Source organism: Balaenoptera ricei, chromosome 9 (genome assembly GCF_028023285.1).
Source record: "Balaenoptera ricei isolate mBalRic1 chromosome 9, mBalRic1.hap2, whole genome shotgun sequence".
In the NCBI taxonomy this organism is placed as follows: Eukaryota; Metazoa; Chordata; class Mammalia; order Artiodactyla; family Balaenopteridae; genus Balaenoptera; species Balaenoptera ricei.
Window position 1 is genome coordinate 47398313 of NC_082647.1, and position 22406 is coordinate 47420718.

General features: G+C 40.4%; 1 protein-coding gene across 2 annotated transcripts in view; it reads right to left on the reverse strand.

The window, feature by feature from the left end:
• The window catches only part of PLEKHA8 (pleckstrin homology domain containing A8), a 93405-nt gene that overhangs the window by 48527 nt on the left and 22472 nt on the right, over nt 1-22406 (reverse strand). The window contains exon 1 of one of the 2 annotated variants that reach the window (XM_059933671.1): nt 20464-20861. The exons of the other annotated variant lie outside the window; for it this stretch is intronic. Within the exon in view, the coding sequence (XP_059789654.1) occupies nt 20464-20503 (40 nt within the window). The 5' untranslated portion in view covers nt 20504-20861. Of the gene's footprint in view, nt 1-20463; nt 20862-22406 lie in introns of those variants that run through there. 2 annotated transcript variants of the gene reach the window in all.

Genomic DNA, 22406 nt, shown 5'->3' on the forward strand with positions numbered 1-22406 from the left:
TTGTGTAGACCTAAGTTTTTGATTCCTTTGGATAAATACCAAGGAGTGCTTTCACTGAATCATATGGTAGGAGTATGTTTAGTTTTGTAAGAAACCACCAAACTGTTCTAAAGTGGCTAACACCACTTTGCATTCCTATCAGCAATGTTTGAGAGTTCCTGTTGCTTCACATCCTTGTCAGCATTTGGTGTTGTCAGTGTTCTGGATTTTGTCCATTCTAACAGGTGTGTAGTGGTATCTCATCATTGCTTTAATTTGCATTTCCTTGATGACACATGATGTGGAGCTACTTTTCCTATGCTTATTTGCCATCTGTATATCTTTTTGGTGAGGTGTCTGTTAGGGTGTTTCACCCATTTTTAGATTGGGTTCTTTGTTATCTTATTGTTGAGTTTTAAGAGTTTTTTGTGTATTTTGGGTAACAGTCCTTTTATCCAATGTCTTTTACAAATACTTTCTCTTAGTCTGTGATTTGTCTTCTAATTCTCTTGATATTGTCTTTAACAGAGCAAAAGTTTTTAACTTTAATGAAGTCCAGCTTATCAATTATTTATTTCATGGATTGTGTCTTTGGGATTTTATCTAAAAAGGCATCCAAATACCCAAGGTCATCTAGGTTTTCTCCAACACTATCTTCTAAGAGCTTCATAGTTTTGCATTTTACAATTAGATCTGTGATCCATTTTGAATTAATTTTGATGAAGGGTGTAAGGTCTGTGTCTAGATTCATTTTTTTTCATATAAAAGTCCAGTTGTTCCAGTACCATTTGTTGAAGACACTATCTTTGCTCCATTGTACTGCCTTTGCTCCTTTGACAAAGATCAGTTGATTGTATTTATGTGGGTGTACTTCAGGGCTTTCTATTTTGTTACACGGATCTATTTGTCTATTATTTCACCAGTACCACACAATACTGACTACTGTAGCTTTATAGTAAGTCTTGAAGTCAGGTAGCGTCAGTCTTTCAACCTTGTTCTTTTCCTTCAATACTGTGTTGGCTATTCTGGGTCTTTTACCCGCCCCCACCCCTCCAAATAAACTTTAGAATCAGTTTGTTGGCATCCATAAAATAACTTTCTGGGATTTTTCACTGGGATTGCATTGAATTTATAGATCAAGTTGGGAAGAACTGAAATCTTGACAACACTGAGTCTTTCCATTCATGAACATGGAATATCTCTCCATTTATTTAAAGCTTCTTTGATTTCATTCACCAGTTTTGTAGTTTTCCTCATATAGATCTTGCCTATATTTTGTTAGATTTATACCTAAGTCTTTTATTTTTAGGGGTGTTAATGTAAAGATACTGTGTTTTGAATTTCAAATTCCGCTTGTTCATTGTTAGTATACAGGAAAGCAACTGACTTTTGCACATTAACCTTGTACCCTGCAACCTTGCTATAATCACTTATTAGTACCAGTTTTTTGGTAAGTTCTTTCAGATTTTCTACATAGGCGATCATTATCATTGGTGAACAAAGACAGTTTTATGTCTTCCTTCAGAATCTGTATACTTTTTTGTTTGGTCACTCCGTGTGGCATGCAGGATCTTAGTTCCCTGACCAGGGATCTAACCTGTGCCCCCTGCATTGGGAGTGTGGAGTCTTAACCACTGGACCGCCAGGGAAGTCCTCTGAATCTGTATAGTTTTAATTTCCTTTTCTTGCCTTACTGTATTAGAAAGGACTTCCAGTATGAGGTTAAAAAGGAGTGATGAGGGGGACATCCTTGCTTTGTACCTGATCTTAGTGGCAAAGTTTCTAGGTTCTCACCATTAAGTATGATGTCAGCTGTAGGTTTTTTGTAGCTAGTCTTTGTCAAGTTGAGAAAGTTCTCCTCTATCCCTATTTTACTGAGTTTTTATCATGAGTGGGTGATTTGCCAAATGCCTTTTCTGCATCTATTGATACGATTGTGTGGTTTTTCTTTTTTAGTCTGTTGATGTGATAGATTAATTGATTTTTTTAAAAATTTACTTATTTATTTATTTATTTTTGGCTGTGTTGGGTCTTCGTTTCTGTGCGAGGGCCTTCCCTAGTTGTGGTGAGCGGGGGCCACTCTTCATCGCGGTGCGCGGGCCTCTCACTATCATGGCCTCTCTTGTTGGGAGCACAGGCTCCAGACGCGCAGGCTCAGCAGTTGTGGCTCACGGGCCCAGTCGCTCCGCGGCATGTGGGATCTTCCCAGACCAGGGCTCAAACCCATGTCCCCTGCATTGGCAGGCAGACTCTCAACAACTGCACCACCAGGGAAGCCCAGATTAATTGATTTTTAAATGTTGAACCAGCCTTGCATATCCTGGATCAATTCTAATTGGTCATGGTGTACAATTCTTTTTATATTTTTTGGACTCAATTTGCTAATATTTTGCTGAGAATTTTTACATCTGTTCATATATACTTTTACTTTCAATCTTTCTTGATCTCTAAAATAGGCTTCTCATAGACAGCATATAGTTTGGTCTTCTTTTTTTTCCCTGACAATCTGTATCTTTTACTTCATCTGTTTAGACCACTTACACTTAATAGATATAGACCTAGATATCAATATGGTTGGAATTAGGGACAATATTTTATTATTTTTGATTGTTTCCTGTTTTTTTGGGGGGGGGGAGGTGCAGGGTTACTTTGTTCTTCCCTTTTCTGCCTTCTTTCAGATTGTATGAATCCATTTTAATTTATCTATTGGAGTTTTTGCTGTATCTCTTGGTATTTTTTCATTAGTTGCTCTAGGACTTATGAAATACATATCTAACTTTCAGCCTATTTACTGTTGTTTTATCATTTCAAGTAAAACATACAAACCTAAAACCATGTAAGTACTTTCAGCCTTCCCACTTAATTATAGTTATCATATATATTACATATATATACAATGAACACTATACCCCCAATGACAATGTTACAGTTTTTGCTTACAATAGTCATCCACATTTTAAAGAATTAAAAGGAGAAAAAGTCTATTTACCCAGATATTTATCATTTCTGTTGCTCTTCCTTTAATCCTGATGTTCTAACTTCCCCTGTTACCACTTCCCCTCAGCTTAAAGAACTGCCTGTAGCATTTCCTTATTACAATTTTCCTTCATCTAAGGATATTTTTATTTTGCCTTAACCCTTGAATGCTATTTCATTGGATATAGAATGCTGTGTTGACAATTCCTTTCTTTCAGCACTTTAAAGATGTTGTTCCACTTTCTTCTAGCCTCTATGCTTTCTGAAAAGAAATCCCAGATATTGAAATTGTTGTTTCCCTATATGTATTGTGTCTTTCTACTCTTGCTGCTTTTAAGATGTTTTTCTTAGCTTTCAGCAGTTTCATTATGTTGTGTGTGGGTATGTCTTTCTTTGAGTTTATACTGCTTGGAGTTTGCTGAGCTTCTTGAATCTGTAAATTTGTAGCTTTTACCTAATTGGGGAAATTTTCAGTTATTATTTTTTCAAACCCCTTTTCTTCACCAATTTCTTTCTCCTTTCCCTTTCTCCCTTCTCCAGTGCCAGAATGTTAGACCTTTTGTTATTGTCCCACAAGTCCCTGAGATTTTATTCATTTTTTTCCCAATCTTTTTTCTCTCTGTTCTTCAGACTAAATACTTTCTATTGATTTATTCAAGTTCACTGATTCTTTCCTGTGTCATCTGCATTCTACTAAGTCCATCTACTGAATGATTTAAAAAATTTTTCAGATATTGTATTTTTTAGTTCAAAAATGTCCTTTTAGTCCTATTTTTTCATAAATTTATTTATTTTATTATTTTATTTTATTTTTTTTGGATGCATTGGTCTTCATTGCTGTGCGTGGGCTTTTCTCTGGTTGTGGCGAGCAGGCTTCTCATTGCTGTGGTTTCTCCTGTTGCGGAGCATGGGCTCTAGGCACGCGGGCTTCCGTAGTTGTGGCACGTGGGCTCAGCAGTTGTGGGTCACGGGCTCTAGAGCGCAGGCTCAGTAGTTGTGGCGCACAGGCTTAGCTGCTCCGCAGCATGTGGGATCCTCCCGGACCAGGGCTCAAACCCATGTCCCCTGCATTGGCAGGCAGATTCTCAACCACTGTGCCACCAGGGAAGCCACCTTTTAGTCCTTTTTAATAGTTTATATTTCTCTGCCAAGAATCTCTGCCTTTCTGTTTGTTTCAAGAGTGTTGATCTTTATCATGTTGATCGTTCAAGTTTTGTCTTCCCTCCCCAGTCTGCTTGTTGTTATACTTTTCAGAGTCCTCAAGTACTTGCTTTTAGTACTTTGTTCTGAGCTTTTAATGGTAATCAGTGGGAGAGAGGCTACAGTGGGCTTACTCTATGTTGGCCCAAAAACAACACTCAACTAGAACAAGTAGTGGGATGCCCACTTAGTGAAACATCAGCCTCATGTTAGGGTACATCATTCTGCCTATAAACCCATCATAGCTTTTTCAGAACTTTTGCTGATTAGGTGTTATGAGAAACCAGAAGTTTACAATCTTACTGTTAAACAGAAAAAGAAAACACAGATAAAAATAAAACATTTACACACTGTAAATTTTTAAAAATCCATAATGAAATGTTGCCATGTAGAAATGCAGAAAAACATGAGAAGGAGCTATTTAAATCCATTACATGGGACTTCCCTGGCAGTTCAGTAGTTAAGACTCCACGCTTCCACTGCAGTGGGCACAGGTTTGATCCATGGTCAGGGAACTAAGATCCCTCATGCCATGCAGTGTGGCCAAAAAATAAAAAATTTTTAAAAATCCATTACAGAAATTTAGGCCAAAAGTAAAGAAAAAAGTGAAGGAAAGGTGCTTTTTCATCAGCCATAAGAAGAAAAAACTAGTGACTATAATTAAGCAGGTATAGAACAAGAGAAGCAAAAGGGTTGAATAATTTCCTAACTTATTTTGGCTTTAGTTTCCTTTTCTACAGAATTAAAGCATGAGTTTAATAGTCTCTAGTAGTCTCCTTCAGCTTTCAAAACCTGTAAACCTCTATCTTAATACAGAGTAACAGGAAACAATTCTTTCTTATAATCAGGAGAAAATAACTAATGTCAAGCAAACAAAGGAAGATTAAATTTCTTGATAGGATTGACAATCTTTCTCAAGTGGTGAGTCAAGACTTAATTTATTCACCACAAATTATGGTTGCTGTGTTCATAATCCATATAATTAAATGACGATTATAACTCACATATTATGAATGTTATATCTATATGTTAAAGGTGAAAAAAATCTACCATTTTAAAATTGAAACAAAGCTCAGTTATTGACCTTTGATCTCCATGGCCTTGGTGCTGTCCACTGTCCAGCCCTGGGTGTTCAGCTATACTCTACCTCATCAGAGCCCTCCATCATGACTAAGCTTCCCTCGGGGAGCTCCAGACAGGACAGCAGATAACAAAGTTTTGGGTTTCTCTGTCAGGTCAGTCAGGAAGAGTTTTGCTACAGCTGGGGAGGAAAGAAGAAGAGGCACCCCTAATAGTAACAGATAATAACTAAGCATTAGCTCAATTATAGGCTCCTTAATTTACCATTAATTAGTTCAAAAAGCATTTTTTTGAGCACTTATAATTTTCCAGGCATGGAGATTTAGAAAAAAGAAAATCCCAGCCCTCAAAGAGTGACAGTCTTCTGGAGAGTCAGGCATGCAGATGGTGAGGAGACTATAACTGCAATATATGATACCAAATTCTCTTTAAAATCTTCTGTTAATCACCTCTTCTGTGTGAGCTTTGGGCTACCAAACTAGATATTTGTTTTATTTATTTGTTCTAGGCAATGCCCTCTAATATGTCCCACCATCACCTTACTCAAAAAAATAGAGTCAGGAAACTTTGCTTCAAGTTCAGACTCATAACATCCAGATGTGCCATCTTTTTTTAACATCTTTATTTGAGTATAATTGCTTAACAGTGGTGTGTTAGTTTCTGCTTTATAACAAAGAGAATCAGTTATACATATACATATATCCCCATATCTCTTCCCTCTTGTGTCCCACTCCCTCCCACCCTCCCTATCTCATGCCTCTAGGTGGTCACAAAGCACTGAGCTGATCTCCCTGTGCTGTGCGGCTGCTTCCCACTAGCTATCTATTTTACATTTGGTAGTGTATGTATGTCCATGCCACTCTCTCACTTTGTCCCAGCTTACTGTTCCCCCTCCCCATGTCCTCAAGTCCATTCTCTAGTAGGTCTGCATCTTTATTCCCGTCTTGCCCTTAGGTTTTTCATGACCTTTTTTTTTTTTTAGATTCCATATATATGTGTTAGCATACGGTATTTGTTTTTCTCTTTCTGACTTACTTCACTCTGTATGGCAGACTCTAGGTCCATCCACCTCACTACAAATAACTCAATTTCATTTCTTTTTATGGCTGAGAAATATTCCATTGTATATATGTGCCACATCTTCTTTATCCATTCATCTGTCGATGGACATTTAGGGTGCTTCCATGTCCTGGCTATTGTAAATAGAGCTGCAATGAACATTGTGGGGCATGACTCTTTCTGAATTATGGTTTTCTCAGGGTATATGCCCAGTAGTGGGACTGCTGGGTCGTATGGTAGTTCTATTTGTAGTTTCTTAAGGAACCTCCATACTGTTCTCCATAGTGGCTGTATCAATTTACATTCCCACCAACAGTGCAAGAGGGTTCCCTTTTCTCCACACCCTCTCCAGCATTTGTTGTTTGTAGATTTTCTGATGATGCCCATTCTAACAGGAGGGAGGTGATACCTCAATGTAGTTTTGATTTGCATTTCTCTAATGATTAATGATGTTGAGCATCCTTTCAGGTGTTTGTTGGCAATCTGTATACCTTCTTTGGCGAAACGTCTATTTAGGTCTTCTGCCCATTTTTGGATTGGGTTGTGTTTTTGATACTGAGCTGCATGAGCTGCTTGAAAATTTTGGAGATTAATCATTTGTCAGTTGCCTCATTTGCAAATATTTTCTCCCATTCTGAGGGTTGTCTTTTCGTCTTGTTTATGGTTTCCTTTGCTGTGCAAAACCTTTTAAGTTTCATTAGGTCCAATTTGTTTATTTTTGTTTTTATTTCCCTTTCTCTAGGAGGTGGGTGAAAAAGGATCTTGCTGTGATTTATGTCATAGAGTGTTCTGCCTATGTTTTCCTCTAAGAGTTTGATAGTGTCTGGCCTTACATTTAGGTCTTTAATCCATTTTGAGTTTATTTTTGTGTATGGTATTAGGGAGTGTTCTAGTTTCATTCTTTTACATGTAGCTGTCCAGTTTTCCCAGCACCACTTATTGAAGAGGCTGTCTTTTCTCCATTGTATATTCTTGCCTCCTTTATCAAAGATAAGGTGACTATATGTGTGTGGCTTTATCTCTGGGCTTTCTATCCTGTTCCATTGATCTATATTTCTGTTTTTGTGCCAGTACCATACTCTCCTGATTACTGTAGCTTTGTACTATAGTCTGAAGTCAGGGAGCCTGATTCCTCCAGCTCCGTTTTTCTTTCTCAAGATTGCTTTGGCTATTCGGGGTCTTTTGTGTTTCCATACAAATGGTGAAATTTTTTGTTCTAGTTCTGTGAAAAATGCCATTGGTAGTTTGATAGGGATTGCATTGAATCTGTAGATTGCTTTGGGTAGTACATTCATTCTCACAATGTTGATTCTTCCAATCCAAGAACATGGTGTATCTCTCCATCTATTTGTATCATCTTTAATTTCTTTCATCAGTGTCTTATAATTTTCTGCATACAGGTCTTTTGTCTCCTTAGGTAGGTTTATTCCTAGGTATCTTATTCTTTTCATTGCAATGGTAAATGGGAGTGTTTTCTTAATTTCACTTTCAGATTTTTCATCATTATTGTATAGGAATGCAAGAGATTTCTGTGCATTAATTTTGTATCCTGCTACTTTACCACATTCATTGATTAGCTCTAGTAGTGTTCTGCTAGCATCTTTAGGATTCTTTATGTATAGTATCATGTCATCTGCAAACAGTGGCAGCTTTACTTCTTCTTTTCTGATTTGGATTCCTTTTATTTCTTTTTCTTGTCTGATTGCCATGGCTAAAACTTCCAAAACTATGTTGAATAATAGTGGTGAGAGTGGGCAACCTTGTTTTCTTCCTGATCTTAGTGGAAATGGTTTCAGTTTTTCACCATTGAGGACGATGTTGGCTGTGGGTTTGTCATATATGGCCTTTATTATGTTGAGGTAAGTTCCCTTTATGCCTACTTTCTGGAAGGTTTTTATCATAAATGGGTGTTGAATTTTGTCGAAGGCTTTCTCTGCATCTATTGAGATTATCATGTGGTTTTTCTCCTTCAATTGGTTAATACGGTGTATCACATTGATTGATCTGCGTATATTGAAGAATCCTTGCATTCCTGGGCTAAACCCCACTTGATCATGGTGTATAATCCTTTTAATGTGCTGTTGGATTCTGTTTGCTAGTATTTTGTTGAGGATTTTTGCATCTATGTTCATCAGTAATATTGGCCTGTAGTTTTCTTTCTTTGTGACATCTCTGTTTGGTTTTGGTATCAGGGTGATGGTGGCCTCGTAGAATGAGTTTGGGAGTGTTCCTCCCTCTGCTATATTTTGGAAGAGTTTGAGAATGATAAGTGTTAGCTCTTCTCTAAATGTATGATAGAATTCTCCTGTGAAGCCATCTCGTCCTGGGCTTTTTTTGTTGGAAGATTTTTAATCACAGTTTCAATTTCAGTGCTTGTGATTGGTCTGTTCATATTTTCTATTTCTTCCTGGTTCAGTCTCGGAAGGTTGTGCATTTCTAAGAATTTGTCCATTTCTTCCAGGTTGTCCATTTTATTGGCATATAGTTGCTTGTAGTAATGTCTCATGATCCTTTCTATTTCTGCAGTGTCAGTTATTACTTCTCCTTTTTCATTTCTAATTGTATTGATTTGAGTCTTCTCCCTCTTTTTCTTGATGAGTCTGGCTAATGGTTTATCAATTTTGTTTATCTTCTCAAAGAACCAGCTTTTAGTTTTATTGATCTTTGATATCGTTTCCTTCATCTCTTTTTCATTTATTTCTGATCTGATCTTTATGATTTCTTTCCTTCTGCTAACTTCGGGGTTTTTTTGTTCTTCTTTCTCTAATTGCTTTAGGTGTAAGGTTAGGTTGTTTATTTGAGATGTTTCTTGTTTCTTAAGGTAGGACTGTATTGCTATAAACTTCCCTCTTAGAACTGCTTTTGCTGTATCCCATAGGTTTTGGCTCATCGTGTTTTCATTGTCATTTGTTTCTAGGTATTTTTTGATTTCTTCAGTGATTTCTTCGTTATTAAGTAGTGTATTGTGTAGCCTCTATGTGTTTGTATGTTTTACAGATTTTTTCCTGTAATTTATATCTAGTCTCATAGTGTTGTGGTCAGAAAACATACCTGATACGATTTCAATTTTCTTAAATTTACCAAGGCTTGATTTGTGACCCAAGATATGATCTATCCTGGAGAATGTTCCATGAGCACTTGAGAAGAAAGTTTATCCTGTTGTTTTTGGATGGAATGTCCTATAAATATCAATTAAGTCCGTCTTGTTTAATGTATCACTTAAAGCTTGTGTTTCCTTATTTATTTTCATTTTGGATGATCTGTCCATTGGTGAAAGTGGGGTGTTAAAGTCCCCTACTATGATTGTGTTCCTGTCAATTTCCTCTTTTATGGCTGTTAGTATTTGCCTTATGTATTGAGGTGCTCCTATGTTGGGTGCATAAATATTACAATATTTATATCTTCTTCTTGAAATGATCCCTTGATCATTATGTAGTGTCCTTGTCTTTTGTAATAGTCTTTGTTTTAAAATCTGATATGAAAATTGCTACTCCAGCTTTCTTTTGATTTCCATTTGCATGGAATATCTTTTTCCATCCCCTCACTTTCAGCCTGTATGTGTCCCTAGGTCTGAAGTGGGTGTCTTGTAGACAACATATATACGGGTCTTGTTTTTGTATCCATTCAGCCAGTCTATGTCTTTTGGTTGGAGCATTTAATCCATTTACATTTACGGTAATTATCAATATGCATGTTCCTATCACCATTTTCTTAATTGTTTTGGGTTTGTTATTGTAGGTCTTTTCTTTCTCTTGTGTTTCCTGCCTATAGAAGTTCATTTAACGTTTGTTGTAAAGCTGGCCTGGTGGTGCCGAATTCTCTTAGTTTTTGCTTGTCTGTAAAGGTTTTAATTTCTCCGTCAAATCTGAATGAGATCCTTGCTGGGTAGAGTAATCTTGGTTGTAGGTTTTTGCCTTTCATCACTTTAAATATGTCCTGCCACTCCCTTGTGGCTTGCAGAGTTTCTGCTGAAAGATCAGCTGTTAACCTTATGGGGATTCCCTTGTACATTATTTGTTGTTTCTCCCTTGCTGCTTTTAATATTTTTTCTTTGTATTTAATTTTTGATAGTTTGATTAATATGTGTCTTGGCTTGTTTCTCCTTGGATTTATCCTGTATGAGACTCTCTGTGCTTCCTGGACTTGATTAACTATTTCCTGTCCCATATTAGGGAAGTTTTCAACTATAATCTCTTCAAATATTTTCTCAGTCCCTTTCTTTTTCTCTTCTTCTTCTGGGACCCCTATAACTCGAATGTTGGTGTGTTTAATGTTGTCCCAGAGGTCTCTGAGACTGTCCTCAATTCTTTTCATTCTTTTTCCTTTATTCTGCTCTGCAGTAGTTATTTCCACTATTTTATCTTCCAGGTCACTTATCCGTTCTTCTGCCTCAGTTATTCTGCTATTGATCCCTTCTAGAGAATTTTTAATTTCATTTATTGTGTTGTTCATCATTGTTTGTTTGCTCTTTAGTTCTTCTAGGTCCTTGTTAAACGTTTCTTGTATTTTCTCCATTCTATTTCCAAGATTTTGGATCATATTTACTCTCATTATTCTGAATTCTTTTTCAGGTAGACTGCCTATTTCCTCTTCATTTGTTAGGTCTGGTGGGTTTTCACCTTGCTCCTTCATCTGCTGTGTGTTTCTCTGTCTTCTCATTTTGCTTAAGTTACTGTGTTTGGGGTCTCCTTTTCACAGGCTGCAGGTTCGTAGTTCCTGTTGTTTTTGGTGTCTGCCCCCAGTGAGTAAGGTTGGTTCAGTGTGTTGTGTAGGCTTCCTGCTGGAGGGGACCGGTGCCTGTGTTCTGGTGGATGAGGCTGCATCTTGTCTTTCTGGTGGGCAGGTCCACGTCTGGTGGTGTGTTTTGGGGTGTCTGACCTTATTATGATTTTAGGCAGCCTCTCTGCTAATGGGTGGGGCTGTGTTTCTGTCTTGCTAGTTGTTTGGCATAGGGTGTCCAGCACTGTAGCTTGCTGGTCGTTGAGTGGAGCTGGGTCTTCGCTTTGAGATGGAGTTCTCTGGGAGATTTTCTCCGTTTGATACTGCGTGGAGCTGGGAGGTCTCTGGTGAACCAATGTCCTGAACTTGGCTCTCCCACCTCAGAGGCACAGCCCTGATGCCTGGCTGGAGCACCAAGAGCCTGTCATCCACATGGCTCAGAATAAAAGGGAGAAAAAAAGAAAGAATGAAAAAGATAAAATAAAATGAAACGAAATAAAAGAAAGTTATTACAATAAAGAATAATTATTTAAAAAAATTTTTAAGTAATTAAAAAGAAAAGAAAGAAGAAAGCAACCAAACCAAAAAACAAATCCACCAATGATAACAAGCACAAAAAACTATACTAAAAAAAAGAAAAAAAGAAAAAAAAAAGGACAGAGAGAACCCTAGGACAAATGGTAAAAGCAAAGTTATACAGACAAAATCACACACAGAAGCATACACATACACACTCACAAAAAGAGAAAAATGGAAAAATATATATATATCTTTGCTCCCAAAGTCCACCTCCTCAATTTGGGATGCTTCATTGTCTATTCAAATATTCCAGAGATGCAGGGTACATCAAGTTGATGGTGGAGATTTAATCCGCTGCTCCTGAGGCTGCTGGGAGAGATTTCCCTTTCTCTTCTTTGTTTGCACAGCTCCTGGGGTTCAGCTTTGGATTTGGTCCTGCCTCTGCGTGTAGGTCGCCTGAGGACATCTGTTCTTCGCTCAGACAGCACGGGGTTAAAGTAGCAGCTTATTAGGGGGCTCTGGCTCACTCACGCTGGGGGGAGGGAGGGATACGGAGTGCAGGGCGAGCCTGCAGCGGCAGAGACCGGCGTGACGTTGCACCAGCCTGAGGCGCGCCGTGCATTCTCCCAGGGAAGTTGTCCCTGGATCATGGGACCCTGGCAGTGGCTGGCTGCACAGACTCCTGGGAGGGTAGGTCTGGATACTGACCTGGCCTTGCACACAGGCTTCTCGGTGGCTGCAGCAGCAGCCTAGCATCTCATGCCTGTCTCTGGGGTCTGCACTTTTAGCCGTGCCTCGCGTCCGTCTCTGGAGCTCATTTAGGCGGTGCTCTGAATCCCCTCTCCTCGCACACCCTGAAACAATGGTCTCTTGCCTCTTAGGCAGGTCCAGACTGTTTCTCAGACTCCCTTCCAGCTAGCTGTGGTGCACTAGCCCCCTTCAGGCTGTGTTCACGCAGCCAACCCCAGTCGTCTCCCTGGGGTCTGACCTCCGAAGCCCGAGCCTCAGCTCCCAGCCCCCACCCGCCCTGGCAGCTTAGCAGACAAGCCTCTCAGGCGGGTGAGTGCTGGTCGCAGATGTGCCATCTTGAGCACATCATTTAAGTCCTTTGGGCATTATTTTCCAGTTTACAAACAGAGAGAGATGGACTAAACTGAGTATCCAAGGTTTAATATGTCATCTTCCTTCAGACTACACTGTCTCTCTTAACAAACCCAGCATTCTCTTACCATCCTAGCTCCAAGCCTGAGGGTCACTTCTGCCCCATTCCTCCAGGTCAATCGCTAAATCCTACCCAATCACCCTCATTTCTACTTCCGGCTTCAAATGCTCCACCGTGCCCACACCAGGGCATGAAGTCATGGAAAGGACACGGAGTCAGGCAGACCTGGCTCAAGACTTATTTGCAGTAGTGTTCTAAGTGAAGTATTTAGCACGTGACCTTGGTTTATTCATCTGTGAAATGGGGAACAATGCCTCCCCTCTTGCCTTCCCACATCATCTTGCCCTTGTATTTCAACCTTCCCTCTTCCCTTATCATGTTTCAGACGGCTGAATCTTCCTGAAGTACTGTTTCTACCTGTCCTTTCCTCCTATTTAGAAACCCCTAGAGATTCCCTACAATACTAACTTGAAACTCTCAGGCTTGGCTTGGTTTAATAATCTAATCCCATCCTAACAACACCCCAGTATATCCTCCTGCTCTCAGAAAAGAACCCTCCTTTTTAGTCCTGCTGGTTTCTTCATTGAGGCTTCCTTCTGTTCCCTCACACCTTACTCTTTCTGTCCAGGCCAATCCCACCCACCCTTTGGTCCCTCCTTTTCCATGAAGTCTTCCCTGACCACGCCTGAAAAAGGATTCTCTACATTTTTCTTGACAAAGGTATGCCTGTCTCCTCAAGTTTTACGCCTTCCTCACTTTCTTACTTTCTTCTCTCTTAATCTTTGGTGGCTTATACTGGCCTCAGAAGTTGAAGGGCTGGACTCCATCCAAGTTGTAAATACTGCCCAGCAGAGGCAGAAAAGCAACAGGACATCTGTGGTGTCAACCTGGATGACCAAAGACTAACATTACAGCTGGTCAGGGGTGCCCCAAATTTGCCTTTAATATTCCAGTAAAGACACCAGAGGGTGATAGGTAACATCTAACTACAACTAGGGACCAGCTATATGCAACGTGGTCCCTCTAAGCCTTGTCAAGCCACAGTCTCAGAATAACCACATAAAAGCTTCAAGTCAAAATCACAAATTTATCTGGAAGGGCATTTTTGTAGCTGAGAAAGATGTTCACTAGACTATGACCTCCTTGAGAACAAGGATCATGTCGTACTCAAAACAGTATTCCCAACAACCCACATAGGGTCTGGTAAGAAGTTGATAAGCAGTGTTTTTTTAATCATTTATTCTCAGTAAATGAAAGATTGATTGACTGGGGGCTATTAGACCATGTTAAAAGTAGGTTGCTGAAACAATTTCTCTGATATCTAAAAATCAAAACAGAGCCATCCTTGTCTTGGACTATATAGGAACTGAAGGACATGGAATAGATTTTCAAGCAAATGGTATTTTGCTTCCTCTGATGTGATAGGAATACTGAGAACGGTCAGCCCTCTCTCTGGCTAACTCTGTATTATCCATTTCTCCTTCTCTCCTGGTACTTTTATACCCTCCAAGGCCAACTTGAAAATGGATCTGGGGAGAAAAATGCCTAACCATCATGGTAATTTTTGGACTCACCTTCCCTATTGTCTCATTCATCTGTCTTGTATACAAAAATAGCTCCACTGCTGGTTTTTTTGGTCTGTCTCAAATCTATTCCTAATGGAATTTAACTAGCTTTTTTGCTCAATTCTAAATAAGATGAAAGTAATGGTAACAAGAAGTGGTGAGGATTAAACACTGAGAGTACAGTCTGAGAACAATGGTACCCAGGCTTCTTCCATCCACAGACCACTTCAATCACATAATACTCCATGGATCACTCCTAGTATCTCCAGTCACATCACACATCAGAATCAAGGGGAAGACGGGTATTGCTTTTGATGCAGTGGCAATGAGGCAATGGTTTCACATCTCTTATGTTCCTTAACAAATTATTAATAAATTTTTGCTGGGAATAAAAGTACATACCAGTGGTACACAGAATTACATGATCTGTAACCACCATTCATCCACAAGGATGACTGTCATAGGACTGCAGAGTCAATTCCAAAATTCTGATGGTTTATTTGAATCTTCTCCTTTATAATTTATACCCCTCCAACTTCCAAAAGGACGATTTAAGGAATTCAGGATACATATACTCTCAGAAACCGTAAGGAGCCACAATTCACACATAGGCAATACAAACTGATTTTTTCCCTGGTATCATTAACCAGGAAAACCTAACTTGAAGTGAATTATGTACAAGGCACATTCATATATGCTATCCATTTCACCTTTATAACAAACCTAGTATGGCTATTATTCTTGTTGTCACAAAACTGAGGCTCAGGGAGATTAAGTAAGAGCTAAAACTACAAAAAAACTTTTAGAAAAAAAAATAGGACCTAGGGTTAGGCAAAGGTTTAAGATTTGACACTAAAGGCACAAGCAATAAGAGAAAAAGATTGATAAACTAGACGTCAAAATTTTAAACTTTTGTGCTGCAAATGATACCATAAGAAAGTGAAAGACAATCTACAGAACAGGAAAATATATTTGCAAGTAATATATATGATATGGAACTTGTATCTAGAATAAAGAGCCCTAACAATTCTATAATGAAAAAATAAATAACCCAATTAACAAATGGGCAAAGGATGTGAATAGACATTTATCCAAAGAAGATGTACAAATGGCTAAATAAATGCATGAAACGATGAACAACATCATTAGTCACTAGGGAAATATAAACCACACTCACAAGGATAGATATAATAAAAGAGACAGACAATAACAAATGTTGGTGAGGATGTGAAGAAACAGGAAACTTCTTTCATTACTAACAATAATGTAAAATGGTGTAGCCACTTTGGAAAAGTTTAGCAGTTCCCCAAACTGTTAAAGAGTTACCACATGACCCCACAATTCTACTCCTAGGTTTATATTCAAGAGAAATGAAAACACGTCCACACAAAAATGTGACACAAATGTTCACAGCACCATTACTCATAATAACCAAAAAAATGGAGCAACCCAAATGTTCATCAGTTGATGAACAGACAATCAAAATGATATATCCATACAATAGAAAATTATTTGTTAATAAAAAGGAATGAAGTACTGATACATGCTACAACACTGATGAATCCAAAAAAACATCATGCTAGGTAAAAGAAGCCAGTCACAAAAGACCACATAATGTACGATTCCATTTATATGAAATGTCTGGAATAGGCAAATGTATACAGACAGATTAGTGGTTGCCAAGGGCAAGAGGGGGTGGGGGGAATGGTTGATAACGGGTATTTCTTTTTAGGATAATGCAAATGTTTTAAAATTGATTGTGGTGATGCTTATACACTGTAAATATATTAAAAACCATTGACTAGTATACTTTAAATGGGTGAAATTCATGAGAGATTAACTCATATCTCAGTAAAGATGTTAAAAAAAAACAAAAAACAAAAAAGGTTGCCTAGTGGTTGTGAGACCATGAGAATCTTGCTCTGAATCACTCACATTCCAGATGGCCTCTTGGCACTGTTTACACAGTACAAACATATATGGACAAGCATTACCTTCTTCCACCTGCGGGGGTAAGCAAAATTACAGCACCTCCTCAGACAACCATCTGGTGAGCATGATGCAAGCTTTTGTTATTTTTGGAATGCAGTGCTGCAATGTGCTTGTATTTTAATGCACTGGGAGGGCCCAAGAAGCCTGCAACTGGCTAGAGCTCATGGCAGCAGCCCTCCTTTGTGCTGAGTGGGCAGGAAAGGGACCTAAAACTGAAAGTAGAAAGCTCAGAGCACAGCTCAGAAAATTTCCTTGTGACAAAACATATGCACAACACTAGGCAAAGTCCTCCGTACTCCTGAATTCCTCCCCACCTCCCACCCCCAAATAAAGTCTGCTATTCTAGGTCGACATACTTTAAATATAGACACATTATGAATCAGCTAGAATTATATAACGATCAAGCAGGAAGGACCTTTACAAGTATTATGTAATGAATGGAACACAGACACTGGAGCCACTTACTAACTGTGTAACCTTGGGCTAGTTCCTTCCTCCACCTTTCTGTGCCTCAATGTCTTCATCTGGAAAATGGGAATAATAAAGGCAACTGCTTCCTAAAATTGCTGCAAAGATTAAATGAGTTAATCCATGTAAAATATTTAGAATAGTGCCTGGAACATTAGAAGTGTTAAGATTTTTTTTTTTTTTTTTTTTTTTTTTACTATTCTTACAATTATTCATGGGTAAATCTCATCACTTTTATGGAGGAAGATACTAAAGCTCAGAATGATAAAGTGACTCTGCAGCTGGCAGTGACAGAGCCGGCACTAGACTTTAGGACTCTTTGACTCAACTAGTGTTCTACTATAGAGCATTAACGTATAACCAAGCAGGTATAATATCCCTTGACTAACTTTTAGGGCTTGAAAGATACAAATAACAAACTTACAGTGCCTAGTGTTATGTCTCATACAATGTAGGTGTTTGTGAAATGTTTAATCCATCCCCTTTCCATTCCGGGCTTAATCTTCTAATATGTGAAGAGAGGGCTGGACACTAAATCCCAGAATATCCAATGTTCTACTGCACAAAAGGCAGGATGGCTCAGAATGTTGAAGAAAATACACAGAAGCTCTTTTTCTTTTTTCCTTTTCCTCTGATGGAGCACAGGGTACCTGAGTTTGCCTAATATATTAGGGAAAAGAGACTTTTCTTCCTTTCTCTTTCTGTATTTTAGCAGTACACTCATGCAAGCAATTTAGATACTGCTATTCTCAGGGCTTGATGGATGTTTCCAACTTTCAGTAATTGATACTTAACAGTTTAACTCAAGAGGCAAGAGAAGCTCACAAAATAACTACAGTATTTAGCAAAATACAATAAATGTAGCCAAAATGAGCTTTTAAACAATCCCACCATTTCTCTCTTCCACACACACAAACACATGCACGTGCATGCACAATCACTCCGCAGTGTTTAAACCAGCCTATGGGGTCCTGCAATTTCAGGCCTGCCCTCCATTCCTGCAGTCTTGTTGGAGCCTGTTCTCAGCTCTCCAGCCATGTGGGTCTTCTTTCCTTTCCTTACACTTACCAGTTTTTTTCCTGCTTTAGGGCCTTCACACTGACATTCCCTGAGCCTAAAAAGATTTTCCTTACAGCCTCCAGCTGCACCTCTGCTATGGCCTCACCACCTACCCAGCTTCTGTTTATCCTTCAGGCTCTGCTTAAATCTTTTCCTCAGTGAAGCCTTCCCCAACGACCCAGACTAGCCTCTCCCATCCTCTCCCCTCAAATCACACACCCTTGGAACTTGCTTCCAACCATGTATCCAATGAATGTCTGTCTCCCCCATCAGACTGTAAGCTCAAGAAAGGCAGGAGCAGTGTTTGTCTTGTTTAACACTGCTTGCCCTGTACCTAGCACAGAGCCCAGCACACCAGTAGCTGGTGAATGAAATTGACAACATCCACCAAGGAGTCAAAAGATCAGCTGATAAACTGTTTCCCTAACCTCTCCACTCAAATTTGGACATAAGGCATCCCGTATCAAGCTGTGGACATGACGGAAATAAACTACACAAACGGGTTAGGTACTCCCTTCGGAGAAAAATTCAAAATGAACAAAAACTTAGACTGATATTACATGTATTTTTAAATTACTATGTGCAAAACCATAAGAAAAAAATGTTACTTTTAAAAACCAGCTTCAGGAGAAGAAAATTAGTGATGTCTTCATCAAAGCTTGTCATTAACACTCACACTATGCTCTTTTGGGGAGACTAACTTGCATAGAAGGGTGGAAGAAACAAAAATGCATTTGCTCCTCCTAGGCTATTACCATTCCTTTCCAAAGTAAATGTATCTCCTAAGGAAAGAGAATGTGCTGAACCGTAATTCTAAGTATACCCAGTGTGATGGGCTTCTATGAACAGTTTGTCCACAATGAGGTGGCTTGTGGGCCATGGGAACAAGCAGCATGATGTAAGGACAGTCATCTCTGGCAATGGCTCCAGCGCCCCTTTTCTTTAGGGCTTCCACTATGGCATCACTCACAAAATTAACTTCTCTTACTTGGGGCAGAAAAAAGTAGACTCTTTTCCAACAGAACAGATGGTACAGGCACCACATGATAAAGATTCCAAAAGACCCTTCTAAAGAAATTTTGCTTTATTGAAGGATACATAAAAACAGTCAGGGGGAAAAAAAGGTATTTCATGACCAGGAAGTAGGTACAGTACCAAGAGACTAAACCTTGTATATAAAGGAGGAGGAGAAGAAGAAGAAAGAAGAGGCAAAAAAAAAAAAAAAAAAAAAGGAGGGGGGGAGATGGAACAAAAGAAGGAAGAGTGTTGAGGATGAAAGAAAACAAGTTACAAGGTGTGTGTGATGGAAAGGGGGGAAGGACCAAGACCAGCGACTAAATTTCACTCAAGGGCATAAGATTATTCATCTTATGGCTTAGACATACCTCAAAAGCAAATTACTTGATCAAGCACCCTCCCTTTAGGTTAGGAGAATGTTAGCCTCTGACATTCACCGGAGCCCAGCCATGAGGTATCCACATCTAATACAATCTCTTGACATCAAATGAAGGTCCTTGAAGCAAAGGGCAAGTCTTCTAAAACACCCCTCCTCACTCAGTTTCTACTAATGATCACAAGAAAAACAAACAGAACTCATTTGTAACCACACTATGCATAGGGAAGAGGTTCTGGGTATACCCACCAGGTGCACTTTTAGCTGTGCTCTATAACCTCATCAGTCACTATGCCAACTGCTCCTCCCAGACACAAATGTCCTTAAAACACCTCCAGAGAATCACACTACAACCTTAAAAAAAACTGTCCTATGGTCCCCTAGGATGGGAAAATACATCTCCGCCACTCTAAGAGATACTGGGAATATTTCTCATTTCAAATACATTGCTATTAAAATGTTAAGTGCCCACCTCATTTTCCATAATAAAAAGTTTAATTTCAAAAAAGTGCCTAGCACAGTTTCCAGAACACATAAGGCTTTTATTTATATACTCATTTATGAAAATGCTCGTCCTGAATCATATTCGCAGCTGAAAAATAGCTGACCTTCTCAAAATATGAAGTACTTCCACAAACTGGAAAGGGGGTGAGGTACTATTTTTAAGCCATTCTGCTCAGCAGGGCAAGAAAAGAGTTGCTAATGCTTGCATTCTATTTTACGGTAATTTCTGAGTCTGTAAAACAAAAAGAAATGCTCAGTGAGAAAACCAAAAACCTTGTGCATACTTTGGAACTGAGACGGAACTCTGATACCTTGGTCTGCACTCGGATGACTCTGCAGGTGACAAAGGGAAAGTGCTTGCTCTGGGGACTTTGTTTGAAAAAGGACCTTTCACCTCTGGGATTCCAGGTTACTGCTGGCATTTATTTGAAACCTTCCGAGACCAGCTCCTTCGCCAGAATTCGAGACTCCCAGAGGACCCCACTGCAGGAATCAGCGCCTCCCTCCCGCTGCCACCGAGGGCATCGTGCCTTTCAAGTCACCCCACATCTCAGGATTTCTTAGCTTTCCTCGAAGTGAGGAAAGCTACGGCCCTCACCAGCCCCTACAGGGGGCTGTGTCTGTACAGCACGGGAGACATAGAACTGCTGTGGGGAAACATTCCCGGTCCGCGCAGGCCTCTCTGGTCTCAGGAGGGACCGTGACCCCGACCCCCAGAAGGCGCGTCCCGACACCACCCTCCCGCGGCTCAGACAAAGGACCAGAAGCCGGGCACGCCTCCCACTCACCGCTCAGATAGTTGGTCCACTTGTACAGCACCCCCTCCATGGCGCCCGCGGCCACCTTGCCCTCGCCCGCCGGCCCCCTCACTGCCTCAGGCCCCAGGAGGCGAGGAGCACCGGCAGCAGGGCCATCACCCGGCGCTGCCGAGCCGGCCACTCCCGGCGCCTAGGCCCGGTGCGGGGACACCCCGCGGGCCTCACATCCCGGGCCCGGGGGCGGGGTCACTGTGGCGGCCTCCGCACGTGAGGACGCAGCCGGCCGGTAGCCCGGCGCGGCGGCCCCGGCGCGCTGTCCTCAAGGAGGTTAAGGCACTGGGTGGGTCCGAGGGGAGGCTGAAGCCACCCAAGTGTCCCGAGTGAAGGAGCTGGTTGCTGGCGGCGCCACGGCGCGCTACCTGAGTCCTCGACCCACGGAGCTCGGGGCCCGCTCGCGCATGCCCAGTGCACCGCTTGCGCGCATGTTCCCAAAATCCACCCCGGGGTTTAGAGGCGCCGGCGCCATGGCTGATGTAGTGAGAGAGGCCCGTGGGGAAAATGAGTCCTGGGAGGCAGGCTTGGGACTAAAGGGAGGGTGAGACGGGAGGAGGGAGGCCTCTGAGACAATGGTGGAACACAGTCCTGACTCAATGGTGCGGTAGATGGGTTCCATCTCCAGATGTTTGGGAGCCACCGTGGCCCCTTAGGGTGCCCCCTGGATCCTAGTCTTCAGGATTCAATTCTTATTTCAAGGCTAATTAATCCTACGCACTTCAAGGCTATTGAGGTACCCAACAATAAGGCGTACGGAGATGATAGGAATTTCACGATAGAATACTGTGTTTGGCCAGCGAGCGTAAACAGATGTTGTCTAAACTGTAAAACCTCGCTACAGGAAGTGTGGTCCGCGGACGGCAGCACTGACATCACCTAGGAGCTTCTTGGAATTGTAGGATCTCGCCACAAGCCCGGAAACTCCCGAATCGAACTTTGCATTTTAACAAGATCTCTCGGGGGATTCCTATGCATATGAAAGTGTGAGAAAGGACTGTGCTAAGGATATTTGACTAGGGAAAATGTTAACTATAGATTCAGTGGTAAAAGCAGGTTACGAAACACAGTATACAATAGGATCCTAATTGTTTTAGGCATATGTCACAAAACCATGCACCAAAATGTTAAGATGATTATTTCTGGATGGTGGCGTTACAGGAGATCTTTTTTCTTTCTTTCTTTTTCTTTAGTGTAAGGTTACCAGATTTAGCAAATAAAAACACAGAACAATTAATTCTTTGTTTATCTGAAATTCAAATTTAATTCGGCTCCTTTATTTTAACTGGAAACTCGAGTGCTTTCCAGTTTCTTCCAAATCGACTACAATGAACACGTATTGCTTTTGAAATTACGCGAAAAATGTAAAATTAAAAATTTTAAAGACAGATGAGCCTGTGTAACTCGTAACTGTGATTACTACTTCTTGAAAGCGGAGGTCTGCACGTCCTTATCCTTGATAGAAGCTGTTATTGACCCTCTACACTAAGGTCCTCTAAAATTATTAGCAGCCATAATGTTGTGCGGCGTTGTAGAATGAATCAGAAGATGGTTTGATGGCGGAGCTCAGTTGCTTTTGGGGCTGAACAACCTTAAGCAGGACGCTTAACCTCTCCTAGCCAAAATATACTTATCTTTTAATGGGATAAAAGAATCTGCCTTACCGGCAGTGTAGAGAGGTTCACGAAGAAGGCACTTTGTGAAACCTAAACCACTGTTAAAGTCTTTATCGTTCATATCCTAAGTTAAATAATAAGCAGTTAGTATTGGGCGGCCTCTCACCAACGGTGAGGGTAAACGAGTCTTTCCTGAGACCTGGACTTCACACCCTGGCCGGGTTCTTTACAGCTGTGAATCTGTCGAAGTTTCCGGTTAGCTCCGCGTTCCACCCCTCTCTCAAAGTCCGAGGTTGTGGAATTTTG